The 25,035-nt window shown below is 47.8% G+C and overlaps 1 protein-coding gene across 1 annotated transcript in view; it reads right to left on the bottom strand.

The window, feature by feature from the left end:
• Positions 1-25,035, bottom strand: part of LOC130197615 (disks large-associated protein 1-like) — an 84,144-nt gene that overhangs the window by 43,817 nt on the left and 15,292 nt on the right. The window contains exons 3-5 of the mRNA XM_056420368.1: positions 23,869-24,095; positions 20,542-20,737; positions 14,533-14,830 (exon numbers count right to left, since the gene is read on the bottom strand). Of these exons, the coding sequence (XP_056276343.1) occupies positions 14,533-14,830; positions 20,542-20,737; positions 23,869-24,095 (721 nt within the window). The remainder of the gene's footprint in view (positions 1-14,532; positions 14,831-20,541; positions 20,738-23,868; positions 24,096-25,035) is intronic.

The following is a 25,035-nucleotide window of genomic DNA, read 5'->3' as shown; positions in this document are numbered from 1 at the left end:
AACAGTATTTAAGACGAAAACAACAAAAAACATCGCGCACCAACGCACCGAGGCGGCCGTCCGCGGCGCCATCAGTATAATGCACCCATCTAGAGCCTCCAAAATGAATTAACATCTCTAACATCTCAAAATTGAGCCTTTATAAACCAAAGCCTTGATTGGTGATGCTCCATCATATCTTAAGGAGCGTGTAGTACCATATTGCCCGACTAGAGAGCTTGTAGTACCATGTTACCCCACTAGAGAGCTTGTAGTACCATATTACTCCACTAGAGAGCTTGTAGTACCATATTACCCCACTAGAGAGCTTGTAGTACCATATTGCCCCACTAGAGAGCTTGTAGTACCATATTGCTCCACTAGAGAGCTTGTAGTACCATATTGCCCCACTAGAGAGCTTGTAGTACCATATTGCCCCACTAGAGAGCTTGTAGTACCATATTACCCCACTAGAGAGCTTGTAGTACCATATTACTACACTAGAGAGCTTGTAGTACCATATTGCCCCACTAGAGAGCTTGTAGTACCATATTACCCCACTAGAGCTTATAGTACCATATTGCTCCACTAGAGAGCTTGTAGTACCATATTGCCCCACTAGAGAGCTTGTAGTACCATATTACCCACTAGAGAGCTTGTAGTACCATATTGCCCCACTAGAGAGCTTGTAGTACCATATTACCCCACTAGAGAGCTTGTAGTACCATATTGCCCCACTAGAGAGCTTGTAGTACCATATTACTCCACTAGAGAGCTTGTAGTACCATATTACCCCACTAGAGAGCTTGTAGTACCATATTGCTCCACTAGAGAGCTTGTAGTACCATATTGCCCCACTAGAGAGCTTGTAGTACCATATTACCCCACTAGAGAGCTTGTAGTACCATATTACTCCACTAGAGAGCTTGTAGTACCATATTACCCCACTAGAGAGCTTGTAGTACCATATTGCTCCACTAGAGAGCTTGTAGTACCATATTGCTCCACTAGAGAGCTGCCTCACTAAATGCGGGGCTACTTGTAGTCCCTAGAGTCTAAAGTAGGAGGAGCCAGAGCCTTCAGGTATCAAGCTCCTCCTCAATTATGAAGCAGCTCCACCTTCAGTCCTGGAGGAGACTCCGCCCCCTCATGGAGACTGAAGACTTTCCTCTTGATGGTCTGATAGTTAAACCTGAACCAGGTTCACCTGGAGAGACCTAGAGACGCTGCTAGAGGCTGAGAGGCTGAGGGGGACGAGAGGATACACTGAGCTCCTCTCCTCTCTCCTTATGGACGCTTAGGATACACTGAGCTCCTCTCTCCTTATGGATGTTTAGGATACACTGAGCTCCTCTCTCCTCTCTCCTTATGGACACTTAGGATACACTGAGCTCCTCTCTCCTCTCTCCTTATGGACGCTTAGGAGACACTGAGCTCCTCTCTCCTCTCTCCTTATGGACGCTTAGGAGACACTGAGCTCCTCTCTCCTCTCTCCTTATGGACGCTTAGGATACACTGAGCTCCTCTCTCCTCTCTCCTTATGGACGCTTAGGATACACTGAGCTCCTCTCTCCTCTCTCCTTATGGACGCTTAGGAGACACTGAGCTCCTCTCCTCTCTCCTTATGGATGCTTAGGATACACTGAGCTCCTCTCTCCTCTCTCCTTATGGACGCTTAGGATACACTGAGCTCCTCTCTCCTCTCTCCTTATGGACGCTTAGGATACACTGAGCTCCTCTCCTCTCTCCTTATGGACGCTTAGGATACACTGAGCTCCTCTCTCCTCTCTCCTTATGGACGCTTAGGATACACTGAGCTCCTCTCTCCTCTCTCCTTATGGACGCTTAGGATACACTGAGCTCCTCTCCTCTCTCCTTATGGACGCTTAGGATACACTGAGCTCCTCTCTCCTCTCTCCTTATGGACACTTAGGATACACTGGCTCCTCTCTCTCTCCCTTATGGACGCTTAGGATACACTGAGCTCCTCTCTCCTCTCTCCTTATGGACGCTTAGGATACACTGAGCTCCTCTCTCCTCTCTCCTTATGGACGCTTAGGATACACTGAGCTCTCTCCTCTCTCCTTATGGAGGCTTAGGATACACTGAGCTCCTCTCTCTCCTTATGGACGCTTAGGATACACTGAGCCTCTCCTCTCTCCTTATGGACGCTTAGGATACACTGAGCTCCTCTCCTCTCTCCTTATGGACGCTTAGGATACACTGAGCCCTCTCTCTCTCTCCTTATGGACGCTTAGGATACACTGAGCTCCTCTCTCTCCTCTCCTTATGGACGCTTAGGATACACTGAGCTCCTCTCCTCTCTCCTTATGGACGTTTAGGATACACTGAGCTCCTCTCTCCTCTCTCCTTATGGACGCTTAGGATACACTGAGCTCCTCTCTCCTCTCTCCTTATGGACGCTTAGGATACACTGAGCTCCTCTCTCCTCTCTCCTTATGGACGCTTAGGAGACACTGAGCTCCTCTCTCCTTATGGACGTTTAGGATACACTGAGCTCCTCTCCTCTCTCCTTATGGACGCTGAGGATACACTGAGCTCCTCTCTCCTCTCCTTATGGACGTTTAGGATACACTGAGCTCCTCTCTCCTCTCTCCTTATGGATGTTTAGGATACACTGAGCTCCTCTCTCCTCTCCTCTCTCCTTATGGACACTTAGGATACACTGAGCTCCTCTCTCCTCTCTCCTTATGGACGCTTAGGAGACACTGAGCTCCTCTCTCCACTCTCCTTATGGACGCTTAGGATACACTGAGCTCCTCTCTCCTCTCTCCTTATGTACGCTTAGGATACACTGAGCTCCTCTCTCCTCTCTCCTTATGGACACTTAGGATACACTGAGCTCCTCTCTCCTTATGGACACTTAGGATACACTGAGCTCCTCTCTCCTCTCTCCTTATGGACACTTAGGATACACTGAGCTCTCTCCTCTCCTCTCTCCTTATGGACGTTTAGGATACACTGAGCTCCTCTCTCCTCTCTCCTTATGGACGCTTAGGATACACTGAGCTCCTCTCTCCTCTCCTCTCCTTATGGACGCTTAGGATACACTGAGCTCCTCTCTCCTCCTCTCTCCTTATGGACGCTTAGGATACACTGAGCTCCTCTCTCCTCTCTCCTTATGGACACTTAGGATACACTGAGCTCCTCTCTCCTCTCTCCTTATGGACGCTTAGGATACACTGAGCTCCTCTCTCCTCTCTCCTTATGGACGCTTAGGATACACTGAGCTCCTCTCTCTCTCCTTATGGACGCTTAGGATACACTGAGCTCCTCTCTCCTTATGGACGCTTAGGATACACTGAGCTCCTCTCTCTCTCCTTATGGACGTTTAGGATACACTGAGCTCCTCTCCTCTCTCCTTATGGACGCTTAGGATACACTGAGCTCCTCTCTCCTCTCTCCTTATGGACGCTTAGGATACACTGAGCTCCTCTCTCCTCTCTCCTTATGGACGTTTAGGATACACTGAGCTCCTCTCCTCTCTCCTTATGGACCCTTAGGATACACTGAGCCCCTCTCCTCTCTCCTTATGGACGCTTAGGATACACTGAGCTCCTCTCTCTCCTCTCCTCTCTCCTTATGGACGCTTAGGAGACACTGAGCTCCTCTCTCCTCTCTCCTTATGGACGCTTAGGATACACTGAGCTCCTCTCTCCTCTCTCCTTATGGACGCTTAGGATACACTGACTCTCCTCTCTCCTCTCCTTATGGACGTTTAGGATACACTGAGCTCCTCTCTCCTCTCCCCTTATGGACGTTTAGGATACACTGAGCTCCTCTCCCGTCTCCTCTCTCCTTATGGACACTTAGGATACACTGAGCTCCTCTCCTCTCTCCTTATGGATGCTTAGGAGACACTGAGCTCCTCTCCTCTCCTTATGGACGCTTAGGATACACTGAGCTCCTCTCTCCTCTCTCCTTATGGACGCTTAGGATACACTGAGCTCCTCTCTCCTCTCTCCTTATGGACACTTAGGATACACTGAGCTCCTCTCTCCTCTCTCCTTATGGACACTTAGGATACACTGAGCTCCTCTCTCCTCTCTCCTTATGGACACTTAGGATACACTGAGCTCCTCTCTCCTCTCCTCTCTCCTTATGGACGTTTAGGATACACTGAGCTCCTCTCTCCTCTCTCCTTATGGACGCTTAGGATACACTGAGCTCCTCTCTCCTCTAACCTTATGGATGCTTAGGATACACTGAGCTCCTAGAGGGTCACCCAGTGGGTCACCTGGTGGGTCTTTTTCTCTTGTGTGTTTCTTGCCTTCTGGGTTAGTATTCTTGTTCGATCCAGTACACCACGGATGAATCTGGACCAATGAATCCGGTTCAGGTCCTGTGGTGGTCCTCATGCTCCGTCTCGGCGGGCCTGAGTGGGTCGCTCACTTCACTGGACATGGGATCCACATTCCTCAGCACCGTCTCCAGCCATGTGGTGCGGAGCATCTCCTGTACTGTGTGACTGAGAGGGTCGTACGGGTGGCTGAATACTGTACGGACACACACTGGTGCGCATCTCCATGTGAGTGTGTGTGTGTGTGTGTGTGTGTGTGTGTGTATGTGTGTGTGTGTGTCAGGCAGGGGTGTGTACTAGCACCAGTGCTCTTTAACATCTTCCTCCTCTGCGTCACCCAGCTGCTCCATAAGGACATTGAGGACAACAGCGGGGTGACAGTCGTCTATAGGCTCGATGGCAACCTCTTCAACATCAGGAGGCTGCAGGCCACCACCAAGCTGCACAGAGGGAGGTCCTTGAGCTGCAGGATGCAGATGACTGAGCTCTGGTGGCTCCACAGACCTCCAGGCTGTCCTGGAGCAGCTGTGAAGGCAGGATGGGGCTGACCATCAACATCACCAAAACAGAGGTAGTCTGTCAGTAGAGCACCAACATCCCACCCACGCCACCCATCTTCAGCATCAATGATAAGCATCTGTCTGTAGTACCATCATTCAAATACCTCGGGAGTATCCTCTCTGAGGACAATAACATCGACAATGAGGTCCAGAACAGAATCAAACAAGCACCAGCTGCCTTTGGGAGACTCAGGCGCCGGTCTTTCAAAACAAGAACTTATATCTCCATACAAAAATCTCTGTGTATCAAGCAGTGTGCATCACCACCCTCCTGTACAGTTGTGAAGCCTGGGTCACTTACAGCCGCCATGGGAAACCCTGGAGCATTTTCACATCCGCTGTCTCCAGCCAATGATAGGAATCACTTGGCGTGACCGAGTGCCACGCCGAGATCCTCAGGAGAGCAGGCTGTAGGAGCATGGAGGCCACCATCACCACTACCAGATCCTCAGGAGAGCAGGAGCATGGAGGCCTCCATCACCACTACCAGATCCTCAGGAGAGCAGGAGCATGGAGGCCTCCATCACCACTACCAGATCCTCAGGAGAGCAGGAGCATGGAGGCCACCATCACCACTACCAGATCCTCAGGAGAGCAGGAGCATGGAGGCCACCATCACCCACTACCAGATCCTCAGGAGAGCAGGAGCATGGAGGCCTCCATCACCACTACCAGATCCTCAGGAGAGCAGGCTGTAGGAGCATGGAGGCCACCATCACCACTACCAGATCCTCAGGAGAGCAGGAGCATGGAGGCCTCCATCACCACTACCAGATCCTCAGGAGAGCAGGCTGCAGGAGCATGGAGGCCTCCATCACCACTACCAGATCCTCAGGAGAGCAGGAGCATGGAGGCCTCCATCACCACTACCAGATCCTCAGGAGAGCAGGCTGCAGGAGCATGGAGGCCACCATCACCACTACCAGATCCTCAGGAGAGCAGGAGCATGGAGGCCACCATCACCACTACCAGATCCTCAGGAGAGCAGGCTGCAGGAGCATGGAGGCCACCATCACCACTACCAGCTACGATGGCTGGGGCACGTCATAAGGATGTTATAAGGATGTTATAAGGATGCCCCTCAATCGGCTGCCTCACTAAGTGTGTATGACCAGCTCGCCCGAGGCCAGCGCTCTGCTGGAGGCAGAAGAAGCTCACAAGACCAGATAAAAACAGCGCTAAAGAAATGTAAAATCAGACCAGGGGACCTGGAGGGCTCGGCTGCTGACCGTAACACCTGGCGTCAGATGTGCCAAGACGGGACCACAGCACTGGAGGAGGACAGCCAGGAGACAGGAAAGGCAGGAAAGAAGGCATACAAGAAAAACAACCAAGGTTGCCAGGACAACCACTACTACATACGCATGTCCCACCTGCGACAAGACCTGTGGATCCAGGAGAGGAGGACACGGCCACCAGAGACTCACCGCTGAAAGTCAGAAGTGGACGTCATCATCGGCTTCGATGGACAACTACAAGCATGTGTGTGTGTCCATTTCTCCTCTTGGTTAACTCCAGAAGAGTTCCCAGAGGAGCAGTGAATGTAGGTCACCTCCAGTTGAGCACTTTAAAATAAAGACAACCCTGATACCGAGCGGCCGACACGCCGCCCCCCGTGGCGTCCGCTCCGGCGTGTTCTCCTCTCCAGACCACGCGTGGAGACAGACGTTCTGTTTCTTTGGGGTGGGGCAGATTATCTCTGTGGGAGCTCTGGTTCATTGTTATACCGTCTGAGTGCAGTTCTGAAAGGAACTGCAACCCGCAGCGCTCCGGTGGTTCTTCCTCCTGTGTGGAGCGCGGCAGCACTGAAGGATCCGGTGAGGGCTCAACTTTAAGATTACCATAAAAAGTGACTTCCTACCCCCAGAGCGTCTCAGCAGCGGAACGTGATCTCGCCGTGTAATCTACGAAACCGCCGTTTCAGATTAAGAAAACAACAACGTGAGGTTTGCACTGATCCCTGTTGGCCGACATTGTTTCAAGAGGAATCCTGTTCGTCTTCTTTTGGTGGGATGGTCTGAGGGAACTGTATTAAATGTGCCGACTTGTTTTTAACACAAAATATTTTTTTTAAAGAAGAAAAAAAGAACGCTGCTTCATGAGGGTGATGGGTTGGGAGTTTTATATATATATATATATATGTATACATATATATATATATATATATATATGTATATGTATACATATATATACATATACAGGACTGTCTCAGAAAATTAGAATATTGTGATAAAGTTCTTTATTTTCTGTAATGCAATTAAAAACACAATGTCATGCATTCTGGATTCATTACAAATCAACTGAAATATTGCAAGCCTTTTATTCTTTTAATATTTAATATTTTTTAATTGCATTACAGAAAATAAAGAACTTTATCACAATATTCTAATTTTCTGAGACAGTCCTGTACACTACCGTTCAAAAGTTTGGGGTCACTTAGAAATGTCTTTATTTTTCAAAGAAAAGCACTGTTTTTTCAATAAAGATAACATTAATGATAAATACCCTCTCTACATTGTTAATGTGGTAAATGACTATTCTAGGTGGAAACGTCTGGTTTCTAATGAAATATCTCCAGAGGGGTATAGAGGCTCATTTCCATCAACGATCACTCCAGTGTTCTAATGGTACATTGTGTTTGATCATCGCCTTAGAAGACTAATGTCTGATTAGAAAACCCTTGTGCAATTATGCTAGCACAGCTGAAAACAGTTATGCTGGTGATATAAGCTATACAACTGGCCTTCCTTTGAGCTTGAAGTTTGAAGAACAAAATTAATACTTCAAATATTAATCATTTTTTCTAACCTTGTCAATGTCTTGACTATATTTTCTATTCAATTTTCAATTCATTTGATAAATAAAAGTGAGTTTTCATGGAAGACACAAAATTGTCTGGATGACCCCAAACTTTTGAACGGTAGTGTATAGATATATGTATATATATATATGTATATATATATACCTATATATATACAAATATACATATGTACATACATATATATCTATATAAATATATATACATACATATATATATACATATGTACATATATATGTATATATATATATAAACTCAAATATATAAACTCCCAACACCAAAATTTCTATGACGAAATAGTTTGTGAAATCTCGGTGTACAATAGTTTGATGAAAAGAATAGATATGTATATAAATATGTATTCTTTTAATCAAACTGCGTAAATGAACATATGAAAATAACACATTTTCATGACTTGATCTCGCAAAAGTAGACCTTTCTATGTTTCCCCTTCCAGGACCAAGAAGCAGTGAGTCCATTCTTGTGTGCAGGGTCAGACGGACACACACTGTGTATCAATAACTTGTTTCCATGTCACAGATTGTGAAACAACATTCACATTACAAGTTCAGGAAGCAAACAATGGAGTTTTTTAAGTGTGTGTCGTAGCTTGTGGTATTAACGTGCCATATTTATACATTAGAACTAACATGTTGAGATTCAGACGACAACTGTGACTCTCAGTCCATCTCGTGGGTCTCCTCCGGAAGAAGTCACAGGCCAGGTGATTGTCATCTCTCTCTTGAGAGAACTGGGATTCGTTTGGCTCGTCGTGTTCTCACAGATCTGAGGACAGTTCTCAGACTCGAGCAGCAGTGTGCTTGTTACCCGTAGTGATCGGCCAATGATGTAACAGCCCGGCGATTATCACACGCGAGGATTAAAATTGAGCCGTGAAAGAGAAAAGATGGGAACGTTGAGGAAGTGTTACGAACTCAGACACTTAGGAAGTAGGACCCAATTGCACGACCCGGGAGACAGAGATAAAGTATTTGTAAGTACTTTATTCTTCGGTTCTGCAGTGAACAAACAAAAACTTTCAAGAGGTGAGACTAAAAAAACTACTAGGACACAACACCCAGATGGCACCAGATGGAAAGAACCAGATAGAAAGCAGGGAGAACAAGTATTTGGGGGTTCCGCAGAACAAATGACCTGACCAAGTGGAGTGAGGGATCAAAAGGTGAGGGCAGCAAGTGATGACAGGGACAACATCATGTGAGCAAATCATGAAACAATCAGGAACTCTGGAATGGAGACAGGGGCATAAAAGCACAACCCTCTTCTACACAATCAGGAGCGATCAGGGCAAAGTTTATACTGAAGGATAAAATAAACAGCTGCCCATAAGAAATGAGTTAGCTATCCAGCTTCTTGTTCAGGAAGTGAAGCAACTATCCACCAAGGGCCTCCCAGCTAGCCCCCTTCGCTACTTGCCCTCCCCTCTACGGACTGTCACGTCCCCCCTCAGCTTTGTAGGGTTCCCCCTTCCCCTTCAGGGCGGTGGAGGCCTGAGGCGGGAGCTGGGTTTACCTCACACACCGGCTTGAACGCCTTCACGTGAAACTGGTTGCTGGTGCACACTCAAGGGATGACTCTGGATACTGACGCGGTTGATGTTGATGGACTGGAAATGACCCGAAAACTCCGGAGCCTGGGGACAGTTTGCGAGAGACGGGTTGGTTGCTGACTGAGCCAGGGGAGAGCCAGCCTTTTTGGGAGCCAGCTTCCCTGAGATCGAGCTCCGCCGAGCGAGAGACTGGCGACAAACTTTCGAACTGGAGGAGAGACTGACCAGGCGTATGCCCCTAATATGCCTGATCATCACAGGCTGTTAGGGAAAAGTGACCTGGGACCATTTGTTACCTCGTTCAAGAGAGCCTGGGAAAACCGAAACCAATGAACGAGAGGAAGACCTGTGGCGACCGTGGGAAGGGTGGCTGTGGGCAACCTGACCCTCGTCCGGTGGTCATTCCCCTCCAGGCTCCCGGGAGACCATGTGAGGACAAGACAGTTGATCTGGGGTGATGACGGTGCTCCCGACTGATTTGACTGACGGTGGGTCTTATCTGATGACGACCGTCCGGTGGCCTGATTTACAAAAATTCTTTCAGGAAACAATGAAACAATGATAACTTGTGGATCCCTGTAGCTGAAATGATGATCCTGAAATGTGATTCAATGGAATGCTTGCGTCTACGGGATCTAGGATAAGGTGACTTTGGCAGATGAAGCTTTCAAAATGGATGAGGGAAGCCATCAACAAAAGAAATCCTGTCACAAAAATCCTGGTCATGGGCAATCTCGTGAGGAAATCCAACCGGCGGTGAGCCAATGTGTGCTTGAGGAGGATGCCTTCTGTCTACACTCACAACAAATCACATAGCCACACACACCGACATCTTCTATCAGCCCACTTTTTCTCTCATGGATATGAGATGATTTTTCTTTTCTTCTCGGATGGCCATGAAGCACTTCCCGGATGGGTCGAGGATCTGGATGAGGAAGATGAGCTCAGCACTGATGTGCAGAGCCAGAAACCAGTGACATGTTGGGCATCTGGCTTGGGCGCTTTGACCGCAGCATTTGCCTAGGCCTTGCCTTCCTGCACCCACCCCGCTTGGAATCACCCGTTATGGCTCGAACCAAGTGGAAGTCACCGGCAAGTCGCAAGGGACTACAAAGTTCTGATCAGTTATCAGTTTTTGATTAAGAGCTTTAGTGATGACAAGAGAGTCGAAAGTTGATGGCCTAAAGAAAAAGTGTCCACCTGGCCTGACGGGAGTTGAGAACGCTAGCCTTCTGATATATTTCTGAAAACGGCTGCGCACCCCAGCTTCAAAATCTGGTTGCTCACCCTCTAGCCATGACTACTCCCTTGTTGCACTGCACAATTCTACGCCTGTCTCTTGTCCTTTTCATACACAGTCACATGCAACTTCTTGTTTCCTTTCATACATCCGCACATCTTGTTGCACTTCGTCTCATTGTACATCCACTTCCCAATTCCCTCATGCCTGGGGCAGACTGCACTACAAGTGGATGGCCAATGAGCATGATGTGAGGAAGAAAGACTGCATTGGGGCGCTGGGAGTTTGAACAGAGGATGGGATGTGAATCGCCTGGGGAGCAGACTCAAGGGAAACAGAGAGAAGTCAGAACATACAGAACAGAACTGAAGAACTGAAAAACTGCCCAACTAAAGGGCAGATCCTGAACCTCCTATCTGGTTTCCTGCACTGAGTCTGGTGTGGGGTGTGGATTAGACTTGACTGACTGAGTTAGGTGGCCACCATGATTAGTGAGCACTGGCTCTCTAGGAATCATTTAGATATGATGAAGTGTTAGACTATCTCTTCTGCAAAGACACCCCTAACATGTGTGGTACTTGCCTGGGGAGAGTTTGACAATGTCATCCAGATTTTTGCCTGAAAGAAAATCAGTAAGTGTCAAGAAGACACACAAACACTGAAAAATTCAAGAGCATTCGAAAATACAACAAAGACAATACCTCAAAATTCCCACAAAACCTCATTTTGAGCAACCAAAAGAACTGCATTTCCTTGTTTTATTCTAACCAACATTACCTAGTAAGTGATTCAAAAGCAGATGACATTTGTCCAAGTGGATAGCATCAAAAGCACAATGACATGAGTTGCAGGCAGCAGCGTTAGGCGAATGTAGAGAGACCTGTGTGCTGTTCAAAAGAGTCCCGGCCCGATCTTTTAGATGGCAGAGACCAAAGAAAGTTCTGACGTGGTGAAGAGTCTGTGTATTCTGATGGAAGATTTCTAGGGAGAGAAGAATCCGTCAAAGTCTCCCCTTCTCAGGAGGCGAATCGAGAGATCTGGGAATTTCTCAATCTTCGTGAAAATTCAGCCTTCCCTTTAAGGGATCTAAACTCCAGAGTAAATCATGGTAACAGGAAAGTACCTTTTGTTGAGATCAGGACGACAGCGCTTTTCTATATGACTGTAGAAGATCACTGTCCTTGTGATGATACAGGTTCTCTTAAAGATGTGGTAAGTTACAATACAGCCAGCCAGATCATTATTCTGTTCTTCAGAATCCTCTCCTATTGCTAATCTTCATACCTGGCCTAACAATCCTCTCCCATGTGTGAGTCGTGAAGGTCAGTCAAATAATAGGTTTTCCTGAGTGGTCCAAGGAAACCCCAAATATGGGCTCAGTGCAGCCGGTTTTAAAATATGTGATATATCATTAGCTGCACTGGCACTTGCAGGATGTGTGTAAAGGGATTGTTTTAACAGGTTAGCTGTTTGCAATGTGTAACTGTGATAATGCCGCCTACCCTCGAGTCTATTTTAACATTATGGTATTTTAGCTAATTGTTTGTAATGGCTCTACCTGAACCCTGGGTCGATTAGGGATGTCACTGCTAAACACATCCTGAGTAATGGTCCTATTTTGATTGAGTACACACTTTTCCACCAGTCTTCTCCTTTGACTGGTGAGCACGATCTTTCCCGCATGAAGCGAAAGGATGACCCGCTGGCCACGCAGAAACAGCAACTCCTCCCTGTGAGACGCAGCGCTGCTCTCTCTCCAGAGAAAGCCTGGTTCTCTTCCAAGCTGCACCGGGTTCACCGAAGTGTAGGCCCGGAAGGTAGTCCTCTCGAGCTGGAAATCCGCACATGAGCTGAAATCCTCCGCTGGCGGTATGCACTCCCAGAAGCTAAATAACGCTCGGAATACCGATGCCCTCTCTCGACGCTCCCTCTCTTTTCCTCAAGACGGTTATCAACCGATGGCTACAGCGCATGAGTGGGATTCTAGATCCGTGTCTCTGCGACAGACTCGGTGTTCCAGTGGAGCCAGCTGGTCCATCGGCTCCGGAAAGTCCCGTCATGAAGGCGCTACTTAAGAGCCGAACATTCCATCCGCTCCGCTGTCCGCTGCACGAACTGTACGAAACTCGATGGCATAATCAACCACCTGACGGTTGAGCTGACGTGTTTTGAAACTGTCTTCAAAACAGTCTTCTGCTGGCCTCCGTAGCAGGCGATGAGTGGTCAAAAATGCTTCATAGTCTAACTTCTATGAAATCGCCAATGAGTACATAGCGTTCGTGTCTCTAGACCATTCTGCAGCAGCTTCAGGCTGCAGCTCTTCTCCCGCTAAATGAGACACAATAAACGCCACTTTACCATGCTCAGATAAAATAAAAGCTGTCAGGAAATGTGTTCAGAAATGCAGATCATACCACCAGAAAAAGGCTCTACCAAGTTTGCAAGAGTTCCTGGAAAAAAATCTTCTCCGAAGAGCCAGTCAGGATGGAGCCAGTCAGAATCGGGAACAGAACATTTGATTCTTGGGTCTGCCAGCTGGAGTATTGACAGGCAAATTCTCAGCTGTGATGACGCCACCGGAGGAGCAGTTCGTTGATGAGTTGATGAGGAAAATTATTCATTTGGGCAACCAGTTGTTGCATCTGTGTAGATATAATTCTTTCCTGAACTGAACCCCGCCCAAGGCCGCCCAGCCTCTCAGCTCTTGTTCCCGCCGACTTTGACTTGTCCAGTCTTTCCTGCATGAAAAAATCACACCTACGCCGGTACCGTACAGAGCGTTGCGCGTGTGAAGCGTTTGGGTCAAGCCAGTCCATAATGTGGTCAGTTCGCTCTACCACATGAACTCAGACACTTGTGGAAGTAGGACCCAATTGCACGACTCCGTGAGACAGAGATAAAGTATTTGTAAGTACTTATTCTTCGGTTCTGCAGTGAACAAATGAAAGCGCCTACGTAGTGAGGGATCAAAAACTTTTTCAAGAGCACAACATAACCCGACCTGATCATGGCAAAAGACCAGACGAACTGACAAGGAACACTGGGAGACAGGGGAATTTAAGCACATGGTAACAAGACACAGGTGGGACCAATCAGGGGCGGGGCTGACACTGATGAGCATAGGAGAAGGTGTGGATGACAGGTGAAAACATCGATCAGGAAGCCTGGAATGAGAGAAAGCGAACATAAATGACATGAACCTCTCTAGCATATCTGTCGGTGCACAACAGGAAGTCAAACAATAGAGTGTGTCAGGGTATTCGATCTACTTCTTGAAGGTGTCCCCGATTCAAGACATTCTACATTAACCTTATAAAAGGTGCACGAGACATTGCGAAAAGCGAAAGCTTCCAGAAGATTTGAGAAATAAAACGCCAACATTTCTGGAAGAAGGGGGTCAATATATGAATAAATGACCCTCCTGACTGTAATGCTTTCAGGAAAACAATGAGGTACAAAAAAGTTGAATGTCTTTGGACTGGAGATACAAATAGTACCAATGTACCGTCAGTACGAGCTATTTCACACTAGGGCATGCTGGGATCAATAACTAAGATCAACCACCAGGCAGTAACTGTCTCGCCATCAGAGTCACGTTGATGTTTTGCTGAGGATTGAAGGTTAATCGCTCACTGTGGGAGGGATCTTTAGACAAGTCGACATCAATGGGAAAAGATAAACGTAATAATGTACAAGATCCACAACTGAATGTTCCTCTTCAACCCATATCTGTTTGGCGTTGAGTTTTTAAAGACCGAGATTGTTTACTGCGACTACAAACTGAAGCTGTGTTAACGCAGCAACCTCACAGCCCCTAAAGGACTTCCATGTAACCGCCATGACAAAAAGAGAAAGAAGGGACCTGAATATCGCGCTAAATGAATAACCGGCATTGCATAACTGAATGTCGTTGCCGTGGACAGATGAGGACCGTTGTCCCGGACAACCGATATCGTGATGAACAGTAATCTCGTCGTATCGCTAAAAGGTACCCAGAACTCTAGAATGACACCTCCGAGACTGAACCTCCCGCTCCGGTCCTACCTGTGCTGCTCTGGATGGTCCTGACGGTGGTGGCAGATGTGCGTGGTGGGGAGGAGGAGGGCAGCAGGAGCAGCGGCCCCCCTCCTCCTCCTTCTCCTTCCTCCTCGTCCTCCTCCTCACAGCCCTGGTCCATCGCCCGCACATAGCTGCGGCTGCGCATCCGGAAGCAGCCCGGCATCGGCAGGGTGTCCATGGTCTCCAGGCTGTCCATGGCCGCCTCCAGGACCTGGGCCTGCATCGCACTGTAGACCTGCTCGCACATCTGCTCCAGCTGCCCGTTCACCTCCAGCTCGCTCAGCTGGAGGAGGCCCGGGGGAGAAGAGGGGAGAAACAGAGGGAACAATGACAAGAGGATGGACAGCGGGGAAACTACGTGGATCATGCTTGATGGCATCTCTGTGGTTCCTTCAAGGGAATTCTTGGTCACTGAGAACCCTTCCAACACCGCTTGTTGTGGCTCTGGTTCAGGTCTAAGGGACAAAGATGGCTGCCACAGGGGGCGGGATCGGCCCTTGTCCCAGAGGGAGCCTTCCATGATGCTAAGGTGTGGCCGCTTCACTCTTCCTCACATCTTAGCTCCGCCCAGCGAGAGAGAGAGAGATGTGAGGACGGAGGGCCGTAGTTCAGTGTCTTGCTCAGGGACACTTCAACATGCAGCTATGTGGAGAGAGGGGATGGAACCGGGACCACCTCTCTCCTCTGAGCTACAGCCGACTCAAATATATAAATAAGTAAATACAAATAAACCTTGCCCGCTCCACTTATGACTCACTTATATGCACTGTATATACTTTTCATTAATTCATTATTTTCATTATTCCATTAATTTACTTTATTTAATTATTTACTTTTCTTAAATGTAACATGACCTGCTCCGCTATTTTATTTTAGTGTATTGAATATTTTGCAAGCTTGTTTGCTGCTGCTAGAAAAACATGTCCCCCTGGGGATGAATACATTATCTATCTGTCTATCTATCTATCTATGTATCTATCTACCTACCTATCTATCTATCTACCTACCTACCTATCTACCTATCTATCTACCTATCTATCTATCTATCTATCTTTCTACCTACCTACCTACCTATCTACCTATCTATCTATCTATCTATCTATCTACCTACCTATCTACCTATCAAAGGTGTTGGAAAGGGTAGTTTCTGCCCAACTCCACAACCATCTCAAATCAAACAGTCTGTATGAGAAATTCCAGTCTGGTTTTCGCTCTGGCCACAGTACTGTAACTGCTCTGGTCAGGGTCACAAATGACCTGCTGATGACGGCTGATGCTGGCTCTCCATCACTACTTATCCTTCTTGACCTCACCGCAGCATTTGACACCGTGGACCACTGCATTCTTCTACACCGCCTCCACTCCTCCATCGGACTCTCTGACTCTACCTTGGCCTGGTTCACATCATATCTCACGGACAGAACGGAGTATGTGTCCAGGTGCTAAGTCAGAAATGCACCCTGTCAGCTGTGGTGTCCCTCAAGGATCAGTCCTTGGCCCCATCCTCTTCCTCTGTACATGCTCCCCTTGGTCGTGTCATCAGCGGCATGGAATATTTTTCCACTGTTACGCTGATCACACCCGACTCTAGATGATAACCAACCCAACCCCCTCTGCAGTCCTATCCACACTCTCCACCTGCCTGGAGGAGATAAAGGCATGGATGACGGCTAACTTTCTGCAACTTAACAGTTCAAAACGGAAGCCATTCTCATTGGCACCCCACACCAGACCCGGTCATCCACTATCACCAGCATCAACTTCTCCGACCACGACATCCACCTTTCATCCTCAGTCACTAACCTCGGTGTCAGAATGGACCCTCACCTGACCTATGAGGCCCACATCAAACATCTTTGCAAGACCTCCTTTTTCCACCTCAGGAACATTGCAAAACTCACACTCACTCTCTCTGATGCGAAAAACTTGTCCATGCCTTTGTCTCCTCCAGGCTGGATTACTGCAACGCACTCCTCATCGGGATCCCTAGCAAGAACATCCAGCAGCTGCAGTGCATCCAGAACTGTGCTGCTAGGATCCTGATGAGGACCACATCACACCCGCCTCAAATCCCTCCACTGGCTACCGGTCCAGTACAGGATTAATTCAAAGTCTCCTGCTGACCCACCAGTGCCTCCATGGCACTGCCCATCTACCTTAAAGAACTCATCACCCCCAATCCTCCCCACGCCATCTCCGCTCTGGACTGGCCAACCTCCTCCAGCCTCGGAGGACAAGGCTCGAACCATGGGCGACCGCGCCTTCTGTACAGCTGCTCCCAGTCTGTGGAATGCTCTCCCGACCATTTAAGGGCACCAGACTGTGGATTCTTTTTAAAAAGGCCTGAAAACCTATCTTTTTAGAAAAGCGTTTGATTGACTATTTTTTAAACTCTAAAGTCATTTATGTTTGGTTTTATTTTATTTATTTTAATTCTTCTCCTTTGTTTGTTTTTAGTTTTTCCCCTTTTTGTGCAATGTAGCACTTTGAGATCCTTCGTTGGATGTAAAGTGCGTTATAAATTAAATTTATTATTATTATTATTATTATCTATCTACCTATCTATCTATCTATCTGCCTATCTATCTATCTATCTACCTACCTACCTATCTACCTATCTATCTACCTATCTATCTATCTATCTATCTGCCTATCTATCTATCTATCTACCTACCTACCTACCTATCTATCTACCTATCTATCTATCTATCTATCTACCTACCTACCTATCTACCTATCTATCTACCTACCTACCTATCTACCTATCTATCTATCTACCTATCTATCTATCTATCTATCTATCTATCTACCTACCTATCTACCTATCTATCTACCTATCTATCTATCTTTCTTTCTACCTACTTATCTATCTATCTACCTACCTACCTACCTACCTATCTATCTACCTATCTATCTATCTATCTACCTACCTATCTACCTATCTATCTACCTATCTATCTATCTATCTATCTTTCTACCTACCTACCTACCTACCTATCTATCTATCTATCTATCTATCTGCCTATCTATCTATCCATCTATCTATCTCCCTACACATCTTTCTACCTATGTCTTACTTCAATAGTGTCTAAAGTGGAGGTGCAGCATTGATCCACCACACGGCGCCACTGGGGAAGCAGACCGCCCACCAGAGGAGGGCTGGGCCCAGAAGAGGGGGAAGGGTGTGACGAGGAGCTCCGGCTGCTGGCTGCCAGGGAAGCTGAGTATCACTCAAACAGCTTCTCACACTCAAGAACAGCCCTGTTCACAGAACTCTCCATCTAGCAGCCCAAATGTCTGAAGAGGTGCACCGGGTGGGATTCGGCGCCGAACCAAGGCAACCGACCCTGAGTCCGTATGTGACGAGTCGGCAGTGGGAAGGCGGCGGCAGAATCACATCTGCAATACGAAAACGACCTGGAGCTCAGAGATGTGCCGCTTAGTAACTAGAGGAAAGCAATCCGGCACCATGTCTGCAGGGCCGGCACCACGTCGGGCTCTCCCCTCCAGCCGGGATTGTCATATTCTTGTAACACATACACAAACAGCAAGTGCACTGCCACGCTCCATTGTTGGGCTTTTCATTCTCATCCCCCTGTTTCCTTTCACTTTCCAATCACTAAGCTTCATTTTCACATTGACTCGAGTCGAAATCTAATTCAATGGCTCTTGACTTTTCAAGACGATAGGCACGCTGATTAATTGAGGTTTTATGGTTGGGTTCATGCAGGGGGGGGGGGGGGGTATTAAACTGCTAATAGAGTCAATTCAGTGTTGTAATGGCAATCAGGAGGAGGCTCAGGAGGAGGAACACAAGTGGAGGTTCACGGGAAGGTTAACGAGGGACAGATGAAGACAGCTCATCACAGGTGTGGACTGCTGCACTAATTCCCTCAAAATATGATTGAACAATATTTATATTGTAATCATGGGCAAGCGGCCATTGTACAAGTCAGGACCTCTGAGGTGTAAAGTCAAAAAAATACTGTATTTTTCTCAATAAAGCCCACGAAAGAGACCCGAACCAACAATGTGCCGGTGGTACGTCCCTCCGTGCTCTCGGCTCCATCACATCTTGAATGCATATTTTTTCTTCTTCAAAAGGCCGGCTAAACAGCTGGTGGTGCGTTTGGAACTATCCACATGGATCCATGTGTGTGTGTGTGTGTGTGTTCATGGATCGAGGCTTATCAGGCCTTGATCCACGTTAGTGGAAACACTCCACTGTGTTGGTTTGGGTCTGCACGTGGGATTTGTTGACAACAATAAACACATAGACCATGACCAGCCAGCGGATGTGATGGATGGGTTTGTGGATCTGGAGACATGAAGGTGTGGAGCGCCGTGCACAGACCTGGGCTCAGATAGCATTTCTATCAGAGATGGGCGCACTGTTTTCCAACCAGGACTGCGCTGTGTGAGAGGTGTTAAAGAATCTACGTTGTCCCTTTCTCGTTGTCCCCGTTAGACGTTTGCGTGAAGCTCTCTAATCGGTTTCAATCCTGGAGTCCAATTGGACGTTTGTGTCAAATTTGAAGAAATTCAAATTCCTTTCCGGCTTCCAAAGAAAGACGCGAGACACGAAGGTTGAGCGTTGCTGCGATGAGACGCAACGTCCAATCAAACACGTCCTGGGCCATAGTTCTGTGTGTCGCCCACAATACAGAATCATAGCTCTATAGCTGGATCGGCTAACGGGGAGAATGGGGGCCATCATTTCAACACCATCGACATCGTATACTCACATTCCTGTTGAAGTTGCTGACCAATACATATAGATGGATGTATTTATCTGTTACTTTTAGTGTGACAGTCTTTTAGAGAAGCCTGTTGCCTTCCACATGAAGACATTGATCCTGGCCACCTCCACTTAATGAGGCAAGCAGCTCATTATGAAACGCTGGGATCTGATTGGTGCCCGTACCCATTGCCTCCAGCAACAACAGCAGTGATGACATGAAGGCCGTGTGTACACTGATACACATCTCTGGCTATATTTAGGGTGTATCCCGGGTACTGTGCATGCACCGCTGTACCTTTTCTAGAGATCTCTAGAAGCATCTGGAGAAGAAGCTTCTCTCAATGCTTAAGACCTTAAAGCACAACACTTTGCTCCCTCATGGATCGGTTGACCTTCTACAGATCTTCTACAGACCTTCTACAGACCTTCTACAGACCTTCTACAGATCTTCGACATACCTTCTACAGATCTTCTACAGACCTTCTACAGATCTTCTACAGACCTTCTACAGACCTTCTACAGACCTTCTACATACCTTCTACAGACCTTCTACAGATCTTCTAGATAGCTTCTACAGACCTTCTACAGACCTTGTACAGATCTTCTACAGATCTTCGACAGACCTTCTACAGACCTTCTCCAGACCTTCTCCAGATCTTCTACATACCTTATACAGACCTTCTACAGACCTTCTACAGATCTTCGACAGACCTTCTACAGACCTTCTACATATCTTCTACAGACCTTCTACATATCTTCTACAGATCTTCTACAGACCTTCTACATATCTTCTACAGACCTTCTAATGATCTTCTACAGATCTTCTACAGACCTTCTACAGATCTTTGGCAACTCAACAAACTCCATCTGGTGGCTGACGACGACCATGTGATCGGATCAAAAGCTCCACAACACATGAGCGTCCGGTCCGCCCTTGAGTTGAGGTTGTTTCGTCAATGGCTATCCAGGTTTTTCAGGAAGTTGAACAATGACTTCATTGTCTTGAGCTCCGGCCCGAAACAAGCTTCTCAGAAACGAGGTTTGTTGACATGTACTTCATATGAAGGTACGTATTTGAGTACGCTGCGTGTTGGAAAACAGTGAACCCCTGAGAGATAGTAAAGCAGCCGGTCCTCCAGCCAATCGCCTCCCAGATGAACACATCACACAAGAGAAATGAGTTTGCTCCCAAGCAGTCGGCGTCTCCATGGCAACATGACAACATAAAGGCAGCGGCGGCATTGGCGACCAACCTGGCTGATGGTGCTCATGGCCCTCATGTAGCTTTCATTGCGCGAGCGGTATTCGGGCGAGGACAGCAGCAATTTGGGGTCGAGGAGGGTTTTGGGGTCCAGGGTGTCCAGGCTTCTGTTGATCGACACCTCACTCACCGCACGCAGGTAACTGTGGCTCCGGATCTGCAGTTTGGGCGAGTGCTCCGACGAGATCCTGAGCAGAGGGGCGACAGGGAGGAGGAGTCAGCCACGAGGTCCGGAGAGAGCAGGGGCATCTGCTATCCAGCCAGCACTGAAGGCTGAGGTCGGCCAGGGCCTCTCCACGAGGGTCGAGGGGCCACTGGCACGAGTTCATAAAAGAACCTTTAAATGAATAAAACAAGAACTAATAAAAACAGTTAAAACAGCAGAACGAGCACCAGCGGGGCCGTTGGAGAGAAGATGGGGGTTATAAAGACTGTGAGAATAAAAACGAGTAAAACAAACAGACGACGGAGGAAAAGCAAAATAAAACACAGATGTTTCCTGAATAAATATATTTATATATGGCAAAAGGGTTGGAGCAACGTATTAAATGATAATGGACTTGCCCACGGACACGTCGAGCGGAGCCGGGGGATCAACCCCCCGACCCCTGAGCCACAGTGGAACAAAGCCTCTCTGAATGTGGCGTGTTCCAGCTCTCTGATTGGTCCGCTGTCTGTTTCATGGCGTTCTCACGACATCGCCATGAAATGCAAACGGCGTCAGGAGCGTTGCGTTCAGGGGCCGTCAGCCGGCGGAGGACTCAATGGAGAACACTGGTGTGAGGCGAGGAGGAGAGGAGTGGAGGAGAGGAGAAGAAGAGGAGGAGGAGAGGAGAGGAGGAGGATAGGAGAGGAGATGGGATAGGAGAAGAGGAGGAGAGGAGGAAAGGAGAAGAGGAGGAGAGGAGGAGAAAGAGAGGAGGAGAAGAGAAGGAGAGGAGGAGAAGAGGAGGAGAGGAGGAGAAGAGGAGGAGGAGAAGAGAAGGAGGATGGGAGAGGGGATGAGGGAGGGAGGAGGAGGAGGAGGGAAGAAGAGGAGGAGAGAAGGAGGGAAAAGGAGGAGAGGAGGAGGGAGAAGGGAAGAGAGGAGAAAGAGAGGAGGAGAAGAGAAGGAGAGGAGGAGAAGAGGAGGGGAGCAGAGGAAAATAGAAGGAGAGGAGCAGGAGGAGAATAGAGGAGAGGAGGAGAGGAGGAGAGGTAGATTCCAGGTGACACCTTTGTCCATATAATTACCCAAAAAGCTAGATCTAGTTTTTTATTTCAGATCTTTCGTGTCTCCTGACGGTCAAACGAAACAAAACGGTGATAATGACGTTATTATAACGTTATAATGACGTTATAAGTGTTATAATAACGTTATAATAATGTTATAATAACGTTATAATAATGTTCTTATACTGTGGGTCAGTAATTAGCAGGTCTGACATTCAATCAGGGGGTTGGCGGTTCAATCCTCGCCTTGTGTCCTTGAGCAAGACACTTGACCCTGAGCTGCTCCCTGGAGCCGAGTCTTCGATGTATGAACGTAACGTGATTGTAAATCGCTTTGGATAAAAGCGACAGCTACATGACATGTGATGTAATAATAACGTTATAATAACGTTATAATGACGTTATAATATCGTTATAATGACGTTATAACATTGTTATTACCACAGGCCGGAGCAGGCCCTGTGTGGCTCGTGGTGGTCCTGCTGCAGCAGACTGATGAACATGCAGCGTGGGCTGTGGCCATTGATTGTGTGTGTGTGCAGTTTATGATGAAGATCAGTCCTCAGCACATATTTAGCACTTCTCCCACGCACACGCGTTATGAGGACTCAGCATTATTTGGCCATCACATTATGCATAATCACCATTATCACCATTATCACCATGGTCTCTGGCAGCATCAACAATATGATGGCATGTCATTAAAGGGAGTGTGGGGGGGGGGGGGGGAGGGGGGACAAGTCCTCAGAGGGAAGCGAGAAGAAAAACTAATTCTGAGTCTGAACTAATCTGAAGAACAGATTACAACTGATGAAATAAAGTTATGTCAGGAAACATTATTATTAATATTATTTCAAATGTTCATTGTTGAGAAATGGATTTGGCCTTTTAGCTTCTGGTTCCTCTAGTCGCTGGAATGAGTATGACAGGGTCTCATCCAGCGACCATCTCTCGGTCTGCTGTGGCTGTCTGTTGTATGGCCTGGGCACACACGCTACATACCAGAACACGCACACACGAACCTATACTGGTCACATCACGCACCACTACCCTCCCCCCCCCCCTTCGCCTGCCTACTGGGCTGACGAAGCGCTGCTGTGCAGCGCTGTTGGCGGCTAGCCCTTCCGGCTGGCGGTTACCTTCTGCCCCTGGTTACCTTCTTAGAGAATGGATGGGTCCAGTTGTTGAGTTCCCCCTCCCTCCCCCTCCAAGCAAGTCGTTGCAAGTATAATGTAATGTGTATGTGTGTTTTTTTCCTTTTCCCACTCCTGCTCCTCTCGGGTACCCCTCTCGGTTGGTGTTTTTTAGTCTTTTCTCCTCATGTTATGCTGTAATCTTTCATCCACCCTTTCTTGTAATTTCGATGCTTTTGTACCTGTACTCTGGCAAACGACAAATAAATATATCATCATCATCATCATCATCATCACAACAATAAACACATACAGACCTAAATCAATAATGAAATCAATAAAGAAACGCCTGAAAAAATATTTTTAATTGACCTGTTTTTGCCGATAACAAAAATAACTTTTAGATTAGAGAAAGAGAGGGCTAGGGATAGAGAGAGATAGAGACAGAGAGATGGAGACAGAGAGAGAGAGAGAGAGAGAGAGAGAGGAGGGAGGGAGAGAGACAGACATGTCCCTTGACTACTCACTGTAATTACTCTCTCTATTTAGAGAGCTGTGAAAGCTTAATCAGGAGAGAGAGAGAGAGAGGGAGAGAGAGAGAGAGTGGGAGAGAGAGAGAGAGAGAGAGAGAGTGGGAGAGAGGGCGAGGAGAAGAGGCGGGCAGCATAATTCTGATAATAAATTGATGTCAGATTTAAAACCTTGAATTGGCGATACAAAGAAATACAAATACAAATATGAAAATAGTTTTGTCCTGTAAATGTAAAATGTAATGAAACCCAGAATAATAATAATAATAACAATAATAATAATAACAATAATAATAATAATAATAATAATAACATCCTGTGCATCATAATGGGAAACAAAGACAATAATTGCACCACTTGTATGGAATGTGTGACCCAGCGGGCGAGAACAAAGGGTTCAATAAAGGCAGAGACAAGGAGGCGGGGCAAGGAGGCGGGGCTTACTGCAGCGTGGTCATCTCGGTGAGCGAGGGCTGCGTGGCCCTCAGGTAGCTGGCCCTGCGCGCCTGCATCTTGGGCGAGGGCTTGGGGCTCCCCTCCCCCTCCGAGTCGCCGCTGTCCTCCTCCTCCGCCATGGCCTTCACGTAGCTGCCGCTCCGCATGCGGCGGCACGGGATGTCGGCCTCCTTCCCCCCCAGCGGGGAGAAGCCGCTCCACTCGTCCTGAGGCACCTGGGGGACCGAGCGGAGGGCACAGAGGGGCACCGTCAGGGGGGGGGGCGTCCCCATGTACATGAACGCCACACAGAGGTACATGAACGCCACACAGAGGTACGTGAACGCCACACAGAGGTACGTGAACGCCACACAGAGGTACGTGAATGCCACACAGAGGCACATGAACGCCACACAGAGGTACGTGAATGCCACACAGAGGTACATGAACGCCACACAGAGGTACATGAACGCCACACAGAGGTACGTGAACGCCACACAGAGGTACGTGAACGCCACACAGAGGTACGTGAATGCCACACAGAGGCACGTGAATGCCACACAGAGGTACATGAACGCCACACAGAGGTACATGAACGCCACACAGAGGTACGTGAACGCCACACAGAGGTACGTGAACGCCACACAGAGGTACATGAACGCCACACAGAGGTACATGAACGCCACACAGAGGTACGTGAACGCCACACAGAGGTACGTGAACGCCACACAGAGTGCGTGAACGCCACAGAGGCACATGAACGCCACACAGAGGTACGTGAACGCCACACAGAGGTACGTGAACGCCACACAGAGGTACGTGAACGCCACAGAGAGGCACATGAACGCCACACGGAGGCACATGAACGCCACACAGAGGTACGTGAACGCCACACAGAGGTACGTGAACGCCACAGAGAGGCACATGAACGCCACACAGAGGCACATGAATGCCACACAGAGGTACGTGAACGCCACACAGAGGTACGTGAACGCCACAGAGAGGCACATGAACGCCACACAGAGGTACATGAACGCCACACAGAGGTACGTGAACGCCACACAGAGGTACATGAACGCCACACAGAGGTACATGAACGCCACACAGAGGTACGTGAATGCCACACAGAGGTCTGAATGCCTTCTTCAACACACACATATACCCTCACACACACAA

Source organism: Pseudoliparis swirei, chromosome 8, assembly GCF_029220125.1.
Source record: "Pseudoliparis swirei isolate HS2019 ecotype Mariana Trench chromosome 8, NWPU_hadal_v1, whole genome shotgun sequence".
NCBI classification, from domain to species: domain Eukaryota; kingdom Metazoa; phylum Chordata; class Actinopteri; order Perciformes; family Liparidae; genus Pseudoliparis; species Pseudoliparis swirei.
This window is presented reverse-complemented; position numbering and strand designations above follow the sequence as displayed.